The sequence below is a fragment of the Protopterus annectens genome, chromosome 9.part0 (genome assembly GCF_019279795.1).
Source record: "Protopterus annectens isolate FY-2018-M chromosome 9.part0, PAN1.0, whole genome shotgun sequence".
Taxonomy (NCBI): Eukaryota; Metazoa; Chordata; order Ceratodontiformes; family Protopteridae; genus Protopterus; species Protopterus annectens.
Genome location: NC_056743.1, coordinates 1,011,782,802 through 1,011,794,908, shown reverse-complemented (window position 1 = coordinate 1,011,794,908; position 12,107 = coordinate 1,011,782,802). Strand labels below are relative to the sequence as shown.

The following is a 12,107-nucleotide window of genomic DNA, read 5'->3' as shown; positions in this document are numbered from 1 at the left end:
TTAATGTTTTGATGTATATACCGGTTAATCCCATGAATGTAACTAAGTGATGGTTTTATATTGTGTTGATCAGTGTAGTGCTATGTTATGATACCTTGTTCTAGGTTTACTATTGTTTGTGCGAACAACATTCTATCAGCTGCAATCTGCCGAAAAACAGAATGTCGAATGCACAAACAGTATAGTCGACACCACTTATGCGAATGCACAACTGCATTTGCATAAGTGTAAATCAACTATCTGCACGGAGATCGCTGTACAGTGGGGAGTGGAAATTCATCCACATCCCCACTGTAGTGCGACCTTGGAGTTAGAATATGTAAGTAGGGGGGTGTGGGGGGTGCAGGGGGGGCTTGCTCCCCTGCAAAAACATGATGGCTGTATAGGAGTTTGATTTACATCAGCTCCTATACAGCTATCACGTGGTGGTTTCGACAACAATATCGAGTCAAATGCATCAAGCATTTCGTTTGACATTGTGAAAGTTATTTTTTTTTACTTTCGGTATTACCGTTCGTTTATTTGAACGGAAAATGTTTTTCCGTTCAAATAAACAATAGTAAACCCTTGTTCTATACAGCTCTATACGTACGCTGTATTATTGTGGTTTTGTATCACTATACCTCCTGCTAACCTACTTTCAACTTACATTCATAAACTTTTTCACCATTTCTTTGTTCTTATACTTTCCCCATGTTATCTTGGCCTGAATCGCTGTGGTCCTTCCTCCATCACTTTTTATAATAAGTATTAACTTTATTGCCTTAATATAATATGAAAGTTTAGTTTACAGTTTTTTTCTGTTTTCTTTCACTTCAGATATTGTAGCCACTTTATCCAACCTTAATACTGCAGAAGCTCTGCCACAAGAGCCAACTCCGAAACATGTTCACTGAGAATTTTCTCTGTACAATGTAAACAAATGTAACTTGAAGAACCTTGCTTATGTACTAACTTCATCTACTCAAATACATACCTGCCTGTGCTGGAATTAACACCCCACTCCGACAGAGTTGTTCTTGCACGTAAGAACTACTTACTAGGCAGACCACAGGGGTTCATATTAGCTTGTCGAACACTCAAAAGAGCAAACATTCTTCGATCGACAGCTAATAGAAATAACCACAAAAAGTTGAATGGCTGGAACCGCGATTTTTTTTTTCCCCCCATGGGGAGAAAAATCGCTGTTCCAAAAAACAAATCCACAAACAAAAAGTGGTGGGGGGCTTCGCTCCCACACACCCCAATGTGGGGGGCTGTGCCCCCCACACACACACCCCTACTTAAATATACCAACTCCAAGATTGTACCACAGTGGAGGAAACTGCACTTTGATCGACAGCTAATAGACGTAACCACAAAAAGTTGAATGGCTGGAACCGCGATTTTTTTTTTTCCCCAGGGGGATAAAAATCACTGTTCCAAAAAAAAAAAAAAAAACCCCAAAAAACAAATCCACAAACAAAATAAAGTGGGGGCTTCACCCCCACACCCCCCAACGTGGGGGGCTGTGCCCCCCCCACACCCCTACTTAAATATACCAACTCCAAGAAGTCCCAACAATGGCCCAACGATTTTTTTCCCTGGGAAAAAATTGCTGCTCCGGTCATTCGACTTTTTGTGGTGTAATTTATTAGCTGTCGATCAAAGAACATTCACTCTTTTGATTGTTTGACTAGCTAATAGGAACCTGTCCACAGTCCTTTCTCATGACCAGTAGTGTACACTGTGTATGCCAGTTACTTAGTCTTCCTGGTTGACAGGTTTCTGAATTCAGGAAATGAAAGAAAACCTGTTCTACTCTGTACCTCTGTGTTAATTGCTTTGTATTTGCTATAAACTGATTACTCTGTTATAATTTGACCTGAGGGTGAAAGCGCACCTATGGTCTCCTTCACTGAAAACAAATAATGTGGTTTGGCTCTCCAAAAAGAGCAGAATACTAATGCAGGATAGAGAAAAAACATGGAAAGAATGGAGGAAAATATAAAACACTTCACTGTCTTGAAAACTTAGGAATGCTTTGCAATCGTACTAAAAAGCAAATTAATGAAGACAAATATCTGTACTATAATTACTTTCATAACTATAATAACTGGAAATAAAAGTAGAAGTACTCATCATAACACTGCATCTTGAGAGTTTGTTTTTTAGTACATCAAGGGATTTGGTGTCGTACTTCTGATGATTTTTATGAGTCCTGTGTTAGGATAAGGGAATAGCAACAGAAGTTTTACTGTAATATCCTTGATTTACAGGACTGTGGTAATTTGCCAGCACTAAGCAGAATAGTTTAAAAGATCTGGAAGGCAAGTGCTGGTTCCTTTCTTTAACATATATTTTGTGATTATTTCAGTACGCTATCACCGTGCATGACATGCGGAAGATGTAGTGCAGATGCCTGCAGTGTATAGTCCTAATGTATGAATGTGTTGGACAAAAGTTATAGTTAAATTTTCTATGGCTGTTTTTCATAACACATTTTTCATCTTTGCATATATGATTTAAATTAACACTTCTCGATTGGTTAACGTACAGTTATGATTTTTTTATTGCATTCCTTAATCTTAATGGGGTCTTATCTGTATGTTTCTGGATTTGAAGAACAGGCGGTCTTAGTGTGGAAAAATATTTCAGATTACTCTAGCAGTGTACTCACAGTAATATACTAGAACTCTTGCTGTTTGCTTTATGCAGTGTGATTTTGTGCATTGTTTTTCACAGGTGTCTACAGAGAATTGTGTTTAGAAGTAATTGGAAACCGCTATGAATGTGAAATGCAGGGAGCAAAGCAACACTTGGAGGTAATAATGCAAGGTCTTTTAATTTTCTGGATCCTACACATAGATCTGTGCATGTGTGCTGGAAACATGTTGTATATTGTGTTTCCAAGTCTTTTAATCTCTTGACATGACTTGCATTATAGCACACTGAACAATTGAGCTGCTTCAAAAAGAGGTAACTTAAAATGTTTATAATGTTGATCATTGCTGCACTAGCCTTAACTGTATGGTTTATATTCATTCAAGGATATAACAGCTAGCCATCTTCCGTGGAACACAGGAGGAGTAGTGGGGTTTAAGGGAAGGCAGGAATTCAGCAATTTTTTGTAATGTTGGACTGATGATAGTAGGCAAAGGAAATATACATGATGTGTATTGTATTTAAATGAAAACAAAATGCTAAATGGTTTGATTTCTTTTCTGTTAGTGTGTTTGCTTATATTTTAAGTTATAATTTAATAAGGGTGTAAAAAAGAAGAGGGGGAAGTCTTTTTTTTTTTTAAAGTAACATCGAAGTTAGTCAAAGGACACTAAATCAATTTCCTCTAACACTATGGTTGCCAAGTATGCATAGTAGGGCAAATATTAAGGAAATTGTTAGAAAAAAAAATGGAAAAATGCAGTGGTAAAGAGGCTAACACCAAGATTTTAGGAACAAGCCATCAATTTGTCTTTGAGAGGCCTGAATTTGAAATGGATTTTTGAAAAGAAGAAAGAACAGACTTTAATAGCTTCTAATAAAGGGAAAAAATGTCAGTGTGGTGCATATAAATATTGTAAATGTATTCACGTAGGCTCATTTGTAATAGTAGGCAACCACTCACAGACAATATCCTACCTTGAAGCATGTAATTGTAAACGTAAAGCTGTAATTTACGTAGCAAGCTGTCTCTTACGATGCCTTCTATGTGGGTAAACAGAGAGGCAGCTGGGCATCAGAACAAAGAAAGTTGTTACATTTCATTCAGTGTGAGAACTTAAGATTTTTTTTTTTTTTTTTATTATAGATAAAGTTGATATTTCTCCTAGAGGTGGGGTTGTGAAAACACATTAGAATATTACTAACAACAGTAGCAGTTACTACTGAATGTGCCATTAATGCTAGGAGGTTGAGTTGCAAATATCTGTTGCAAGTCTTTTCAGGTGTAGGCAGTCAAGTTTAAAACAAAAACAAGTTGCTTGATCTAATTTGATTTCAAAAGCTAAGCAGGGCCAACCCTGCTTTGTGTTTGGATAACTGTTTTGGAATGTCAGTAATTGTAAGAAAACCTTTTTATATGTATATATTTTCTGTCATATTTTGTCGTTACAATTAAATTTAATTCAGAGATGTTTTTTATATAGAGTTGTGTACTTTTATTGTCATTTCCTCTCACGAATGACTGATTATTTGTATATGTGATAAAGTTTTAAAACATGTATTTATTTTTAAGATAGAGGGGTCAGCTGTCACGTGATCATTTGCATTGCTTTAAATAGAACACTCGGTACTGTTTTTAACAGATATTGAAGAAGTCTGATTCAATTTGTATACAGACAGAAGCGCTTAATCTTAATAAAACATATTTTCTTTGATTAACATTGTGCACCTCATCTTGTCAGCATGTCTTTTTGGAATTTCTGTGTCATCCAGCTTTGGCAAAAAAAGCAGAATGAACAGTCTCCACAAAGTACAGGTCGACAGATGTTTAAGAAGAAATGACAAGGGGGTTCCAAAAAGATGTCTTGTGCTTCTGAAAAACAAGGACAGACCAACAGGTTTGAGTGACTGTTCAAGAGACCTTTTGAACCTTTTCCCACCTTGACCCCTTTTTCCTTCCAGAAAGTCTGAATCTCTTTTTTTCTCTTTGGCAACAGTTAGTTTCAGACAAATGGGTTCTGAAAATCATTTATCAAGGTTAAAGATGGCAGTGGGAGGAAATTCCTCCTTTCCAGGGGGTCATTTCCTCATTCTGCAGATCAGAGTGGCATTTCCACTAGTTCTTCATCACATGCAGTCCCAGTGAGTGATGGAAGCAATTCCTCCTTGAGTTTTTATTTAAGGATGTTCCTAGTGCCAAAGAAAGAAAATTCTTGGCCACTAGTTCTGGATCTTTCTTTCCTAAACCTGTTTGTGATGGTACCCAAATTCAAAACAGTGTCACTTCACAACCTCTTCACCTCCTTTTCCTCTTTCAAGTTTCCTGGCAACACTAGACTTAAAAGATGTTTATCACATCTCTATTCAGACTTCAAATGTTTCTTAAGGTTTTGTGTGTCTGCATCACATTATCAGTTCTCTGCCATACACTTTGGACTATCCAGTGCACCAAGAGTATTCACAAAGTGTCACGCTCCAGTTATAGCTCATTGAAGTTGCAGGAAATCCACATTTTTCCATATTTAGATGTTATTTTCTTATCTTTGCAGAGTCTATTTCATACTGTCAGGAATGTCTATCTTGGGTGAAGTCTCTTACACAAACTGGGACTCTAAGAGGACATTCAGAAGTTTCTCTTGACTCCTTCACACAAGATTATGCTCCTGGGATGTATTCTACACACCTCAGTTCAAAGAACTTTTCTTCCACAGGAAAAAATAGATCTTCATCTAGATCTGTTTCTAAGGTTTTCCACTAACTGTGAGGGAATACCTCAGGATTTTGAGTCTTACGACATCTATGATTCTCATGATATCCTTGGCAAGACTTCACATTAGAAAGGTACACCTTTATCTGCAATCTCTTTAATCCCAGCATCAACACCTTTTATCTGTTCAACCCCCAGTGCTGAGGTTTGTCAGAAGAGATATCTTTTGGTTGGAGACGGCAGATATCCTTAAACCCAGATTCCCCTTTTTCCTTTCCTGCCACAAAGCAGTTAGTCACCACAGATGCTGGACTTTGCATGGGGAGCAGTTTCAGTAGGGATAAAGGTGCGGGGGGGGGGCACACCAAGGATTGATGCAATCACATAAATATCAAGGAGATGCATGCCTTAATTGAGCTAGTTAACTCTCTAAACCATGTTTGGTCCCTGGGACCCCTTTATGTGGCTACAGACAATACCACAGTCGTGATACATCAACAAGTGAGGGAGAACCAGGTCGTACCCCCTTTGTAGACCAGACATGCTAGCTTGGGATATAGTTTCACAGCAGAATCTCACTACAGAGGCATCCTGCATTCTGTCAAAGTAAATTGTGTGGCAGATAAGCTGAGCAGGACTAAGACAGAAACTAGATCAGTGGTCTTCTAGGATTTGATCCATATGTGGGGAGTTCAAGTAAACTTCTTTGCTCCCTCTCTAAATAATTATTTGGCAAGATTTTGTTCCAGGACACCATACAAGAAGTCTGAAAGACAGATGCCTTTTCTTTTCCTTGGACAGGAACCTTCCTGAATGCTTTTCCATCCTTTCCACTAATATCCAGGGTACTTCTGTAGATTCAGACGGCATCCCCGAAGATCATTGTGGTGACTCCCTTCTGGACTGGGCAGTCGTGGTTTGCCCTTCTTTTGGAAATGGTTAGGGGCAATCGCAACAAACTTCCTCACAGACTGGATCTTCTCACAAAAGAACAGGAGTATTGATGCACCCTAACATCAGTCAACTTCAGTTGACTGCCTGGATGATAAGGTCTTAATTCATTTAGGCACCTGTTTACTCTGGATGTGCAGCAAGTACTAATGGAGGCAAGAAAGCTTGCTCCTAGAAAATTATATATTATCAAATAGAAAATGTTTTCTAGTTGGTGCCAACAACATAAGCAGCACCAATTCAGGGCTAGTTATTTGGTTCTACAATATTTGCGAGAGTTACTAACTTATTGCCTTTCTTATTCCTTTGTCAGGGTTCATTTGTTCACTATTTCATCATGTTTGCCCATGGATCCTCCTCTTTCAGTGCAGTCTCATGTCAAAATGTTCTTGAAAGGGTTTTTTGCAAAAGAGGACTCCAAGAAAACCAGATCCTTGGGATCTTAATTTTGTGTTAGAAAAGCTAACATTTGCTCCATATAAACCAACTAGCTTGGTTGACTTGAGGTTCTTAACATGGAAATCAGATGTTCTTCATCTCACATTGCTGCAGTCCTAACACTTGGGTAGTCCGCTGTCCCTCGGTCGGCCCGAATATCAGAGTATAAGGCTGACGTCGGTCAAGGCGCATTTGACTGACATCAGAACATCAGGGTACAAATGCGCATGACCGACGTCATATCCTCAGTCTTTTTTGCCGCATGGTCCGATGCAGAAGCAGTGTTGCAAGTGCCGTTCGGCGTTCTGAAATTTTTCGAATTCGGAGTTTCAGACTGAAGTCAGAGTTGGTTAAGTACCCCGTTGGGGAATATTTTGTTTTTTTCTTGCCTCAGTGGTTTACCGGATGTCAGAAAAAGTGAATAACTGTATTTCTTGTGGGAAACAGATACCGCATAGGGATTACCATAATTTGTGTATACCTTGTTTGGGACCTGAGCACGACGTTGTTGGGTGTCGCTTTTGTGCTAGGTTCAATGAACGCACTATAAAGCGAAGGTTGGATTGTGCCAGGTTGGTCTTTGGGAAGCGGTGCAATTACAATATGCCGTCGGATGCTCCGACGCCGGCTTCCTCAAAGAAGCGCAAGGACAAGGCAGTTAAACCTAGGTTAGAGGAGTCGTCCGAACCGGACGCCGGTTCTTTAGAGGCGTCAGTGGAACCGGTGGTTCCGACGGAGGCCTCTCTGGAGTCCCAGGGAGAAACTTTGATTTTACAGGATGTGGCCTCCCAGGAGGCAGGTCAGGCTGTAGGGGCTTCTCAGATATCTGTACTCCCCTCCCTTCCTAAGGTGTCTAGGCCCTCTCTTTCTGCTTCTAAGGCTTCTCCTAGAGGCAGGTCTAGTTTAGCCTCTGTGGGTGTCACTCCTAGTTCTTCAGGTTCTGTGCCCAAGAAGCACATGCTTAAAATGGCAGAAGATTTAATTACTTTAATTAGAGGCTCTATGCCCCCTCCTGATAAGAGGCCTAGGATGGAACCAGTGTTGGGGATTATGAGCAGGCTTGGATGTGTCTGAGTCTTCGGCTGAAGACTTGCAGGAGTATTCTCATTATTCTGATTCTGATGTGGATGATTCTACTCCTTCTGCTTCTCCTCCTGAGGATTTTTCTTTTTCAGAGACCCTTCACTCCATGAGAGAGCATTTTAAATGGGAAGGTCAGGACTTCTCTGATTCCAGGAAAAGGCTTAGGGAATTTTGTTTTACCCCAGCATAGGCCTTTGGCTATACCTCCTGTTCTGAATGTGGTGGAAGATGTGTTTGCAGAGGCTTCTCTTAATCCTGATTCTTTGCCTCCTGCTCCTGTTAAACCAGATAGGTATTACCGGGTGCCTGAAGCTCATAAGTATCTTTCTAAGAGTCCTAGGGCAGACCCAGAAACTGTTAGCCAGGGACCTAAGGGTGTTAAGGCTTCTGTTGTCAAGAATCCGGTTCCTGCAGATAAAGAGGCCAGGGCCTTGGATAGATGGGGAAAGAAAGTTTATACTTCTTCCACTCTAGCCATGAGAGCTTTGAATTGCCAGTTTCACATGTTGAAATATCAAAATTATCTCCTTTCACAGTTGAAATCTAAGGTTGATGCTCTGGCGGAAGGTATTGATTGTAAAGAGTTACAAGATTTAGTGCATGTTTCTGAACAGGTGGGTAAGCATTCTTTGCAATGTGGTTTTGATGCTGTACAGGCCTCGTCTAGGGTGGCTGCCACTGGGTCAGTTCTTCGCAGGCATGCCTGGCTGAGGGATCAAAATTTATCTAACCATGTTAAAACTAGGATTTTGGATGCCCCTTTGCAATCTGATGTCTTGTTTGGTTCTCCTGTTGAGGCAGTTTTAAAGAAAATGGAAGACAAGGCTAAATCTATGCAGACTGTTAAAGATTTTTGCAGGTTCAGCCTCGAAACTTTAGTAGAAATTGGCCTACTAAGGGGTGGGCGTATCCTTCTTATGATTCCCACTCTAGGGGTAGATCTAGGCGTGGCAGGGGCAGAGGTCAGGGCTCTTTCAGGCCTAGAACAGGGAGTTCTCCTGCACAGTCTTCGGGTGAGGGCAGGGGTCAGTCCTTTCGTAAACAGACCCAATGACCTACCTTTTCAGCTGCCAGAACCTTCTCGCCTGGCAGCACCTTTGGGAGGAAGGTTGGCACTTTTCAAAGAAAATTGGAGTTTGATTACCCAAGACAGATGGGTATTGGATATCATACATCACGGTTACAGTTTTTATTTCCATACCTTGCCTCCTTTCAAAGGCATGCCAGACATTCCTCCTCAACAAAGAATAGAGGCTCACAAGCAAATTTCTCTGTTACTCCAAATAGGGGCCATACAGCCGGTTCCTATGCCAGAAAGGGGCCTAGGATTTTATTCTCGCCTGTTCCTTGTACCAAAAAAGGGGAACACGTGGAGACCAATTTTGGATTTATCTATCCTCAACACTTATCTGGACATTCCCAAGTTCAAAATGTTGACGTTGCAACAGCTTTTACCTCTGCTGGGCAAGGATCACTGGATGGTAACTTTGGATCTCAAGGAAGCTTACCTTCATGTTCCTATCAGGCTAAGTTGCAGGAAGTATCTGCGTGTTCGGACTGAGACTTCTCACTATCAGTTCTCTGCATTGCCCTTTGGCTTATCTACTGCCCAGAGTATTTACGAAAGTTCTGGCTCCAGTGATAGCTTTCTTCAGGCTGAAAGGAATACAAATCTATCCTTATTTGGACGATTGCCTGATTCTGGCTCAAGGAAGGAAGAGCTTCTTCGTCATTTGGAATATGTGATAGCAGTGCTAAGATGCCTGGGGTATTCTGTGAACGAAATAAAGTCCAGTCTAGTACCCTCTCAAGACATGTGCTTTCTGGGTGTAAGACTGAATACAGCATCCCAGATGGCCTTTCTAACTCCGGACAAACAAAAGAATCTTTCCCTTTACTTCCATCATCTATCTCTTCAGTCCGGGCTGACTGCAAGGACAGTCCTTCAAGCCTTAGGGTTCATGGCATCTTGTATTCTGGTGCTTCCCAATGCCAAACTGCATATGAGGAAGTTGCAATGGTATCTCAAAATGTATGGACACAGCACTGCCAGGATCTGGACACTGTCATTCAAATAATACCTTGCATTCAAAAGGAATTTTTGTGGTGGGCTCAGGAATGTCACCTAAACAAGGGACTCTCTGTGACCCGGCCAGAGGCGAGTCAAATTTTAACGACAGATGCCTCGGACAAAGCTTGGGGAGCTCATCTAAACGGAAAGTGGATACAAGACAAGTGGCCTGTCAGACTACAGCATCTACATATCAACTTGAAGGAGATGTTAGCAGTCCAGTTTGCATTAATAGCTTTCAAGGATTTACTTCTTCCAGGACAGGTGTTGATTCTAACAGACAACACAACTGTCATGTGGTACATCAACAAGCAAGGGGGAACACATTCTTATCCTCTATGCAGGCAAGCAATGATTTTGTGGGAGACTGCTCTCAGTTTACAACTATGTCTTCAGGCAAGGTTTCTGCCGGGAGCACAGAACTCCTTAGCAGATGTGTTAAGCAGACAAATCATGGATCCCCACGAGTGGAAACTGGATCTTCATGTATTTCAGAAATTGACAGTGTCCTGGGGAACTCCAGACATAAGATCTGTTCGCTTCTCCACTAAACCACCAGCTGCCAAAGTTTTGCACAAAGAGGTTTCATCCCACAGCTTGGAAAGTGGATGCTCTTTCTTTCAGTTGGAAAAATCTTCATGTGTATGCCTTTCCACCTCTGCCTCTCCTCCCAAAGGTACTTCTGAAGGTCAGACAGGACAAGCCAAGGATGATTTTGATAGCTCCAGATTGGCCTCGACAGCACTGGTACCCATTACTGAGAAGTCTAGTACGGAAGCCTCCATGGCCTTTGCCTTTGATTCCACATCTGTTGTCCCAGGAGGACAGTCATTTGCTCAATGTCAAACTTCACTCTCTTCACCTAACAGCCTGGCATATTCTGTTTTAAACCATAGAGGGTCTCAACTTCCACAACAAGTTTTGAATGTGATTTTGGAAGCTAGAAGGCCTAGTACAAGGAAAGTGTACGCAGATAAATGGAAGAGATTTTTGTTTTGGAGTGCAGCTAAGGATTTGGATGTTTCTGAGCCTGATTTAAGTGTGGCTCTTCAATATCTTACTGAGTTGTTAGACAAAGGTTTGTCCTTCTCCTATTAAGATTCATGCTGCAGCAATTTCAGCTCACTACGACTGTGACCCACCATTGTTTTCTCATCCTTTGTTCAAGCAATTTCTTAGAGGGGCAAAGAATATAAGCCCCCACGAAGGGCTCCTACTCCTGCTTGGGATCTCAATTTTGTGTTGGAGAAACTCACTCTACAACCTTTTGAGCCTGCAGCTACTGCTGAGTTGAAATATTTGTCATGGAAGACTGCTTTTTGTTGGCCATTACCTCTGCAAGAAGGGTTTCTGAATTGCAGGCCCTTATGGCAGTTGAGCCTTTCTTAATTTTCCATAAGGATAGGGTATCTTTACGTACTAATCCTTCCTTTATGCCTAAAGTGGTTTCTAGTGTGGCTTTAAAGCAAACTATTCATTTGCCTACTTTTTATGCAAATCCCCAAACTAAAGGGGAAAAGATTTTGCACAATTTAGATGTACACAGGCAGTTGCGATATTATTTGGACAGAACTAAAGGGTTCAGACAATCTCAGCAGTTATTAGTTTCTTTTGCTTTGTGCTCTCAGGGCAAGCCCGTGTCAAAACAAACTATTTCTAAGTGGATTGGATTTTGCATTGCTTTCTGTTATTCCCATCATGGCAAAGAGATTCCAGCTGGGATTAGGCCTCATTCCACTAGGGCTACTGCCACTTCAACAGCTTTTTTGAGGGGGGTGGCAACTAAGGATATTCTGGAGGCAGCCACTTGGAGTTCAGTGCATACCTTCTCTAGGCATTACCACCTTCCACTGTACTCTAAATCCAGGGCTGGTTTTGCCACTGCTGTGTTGCAGGGCATTTTGGCAGCTCCTGCTTCATTATAGTTTAGCCATCCTCCCTTACCTCTGCTTTGGGATTCTACCCAAGTGTTAGGACTGCAGCAATGTGAGATGAAGAACATAGTACAGTTTTGTACCTACCATAAATGTAGATGTTCAAGATCCACATTGCTGCAGTCCAATTTACCCTCCCCCCTCTCCCTCTGTAGTTTGAGGTGGTTGTGTGGGTTGGGTTATCCATCTGAGGTATATTGTGTATATTGTATATATTGTATATATTGTACATATTTTTGGTGTTAGGCTGGTTGGTTGTTTAGTTGTTGTCTATGGGTTT

The 12,107-nt window shown here is 41.1% G+C and overlaps 1 protein-coding gene across 1 annotated transcript in view; it reads left to right on the top strand.

Annotated features, from left to right (window-relative positions):
• The first annotated feature begins 2,372 nt into the window (after positions 1-2,372).
• The window catches only part of LOC122810618, a 703,010-nt gene continuing 693,275 nt past the window's right edge, over positions 2,373-12,107 (top strand). The window contains exons 1-2 of the mRNA XM_044082194.1: positions 2,373-2,388; positions 2,725-2,804. Coding sequence (XP_043938129.1) covers positions 2,373-2,388; positions 2,725-2,804 — 96 coding nt within the window. The remainder of the gene's footprint in view (positions 2,389-2,724; positions 2,805-12,107) is intronic.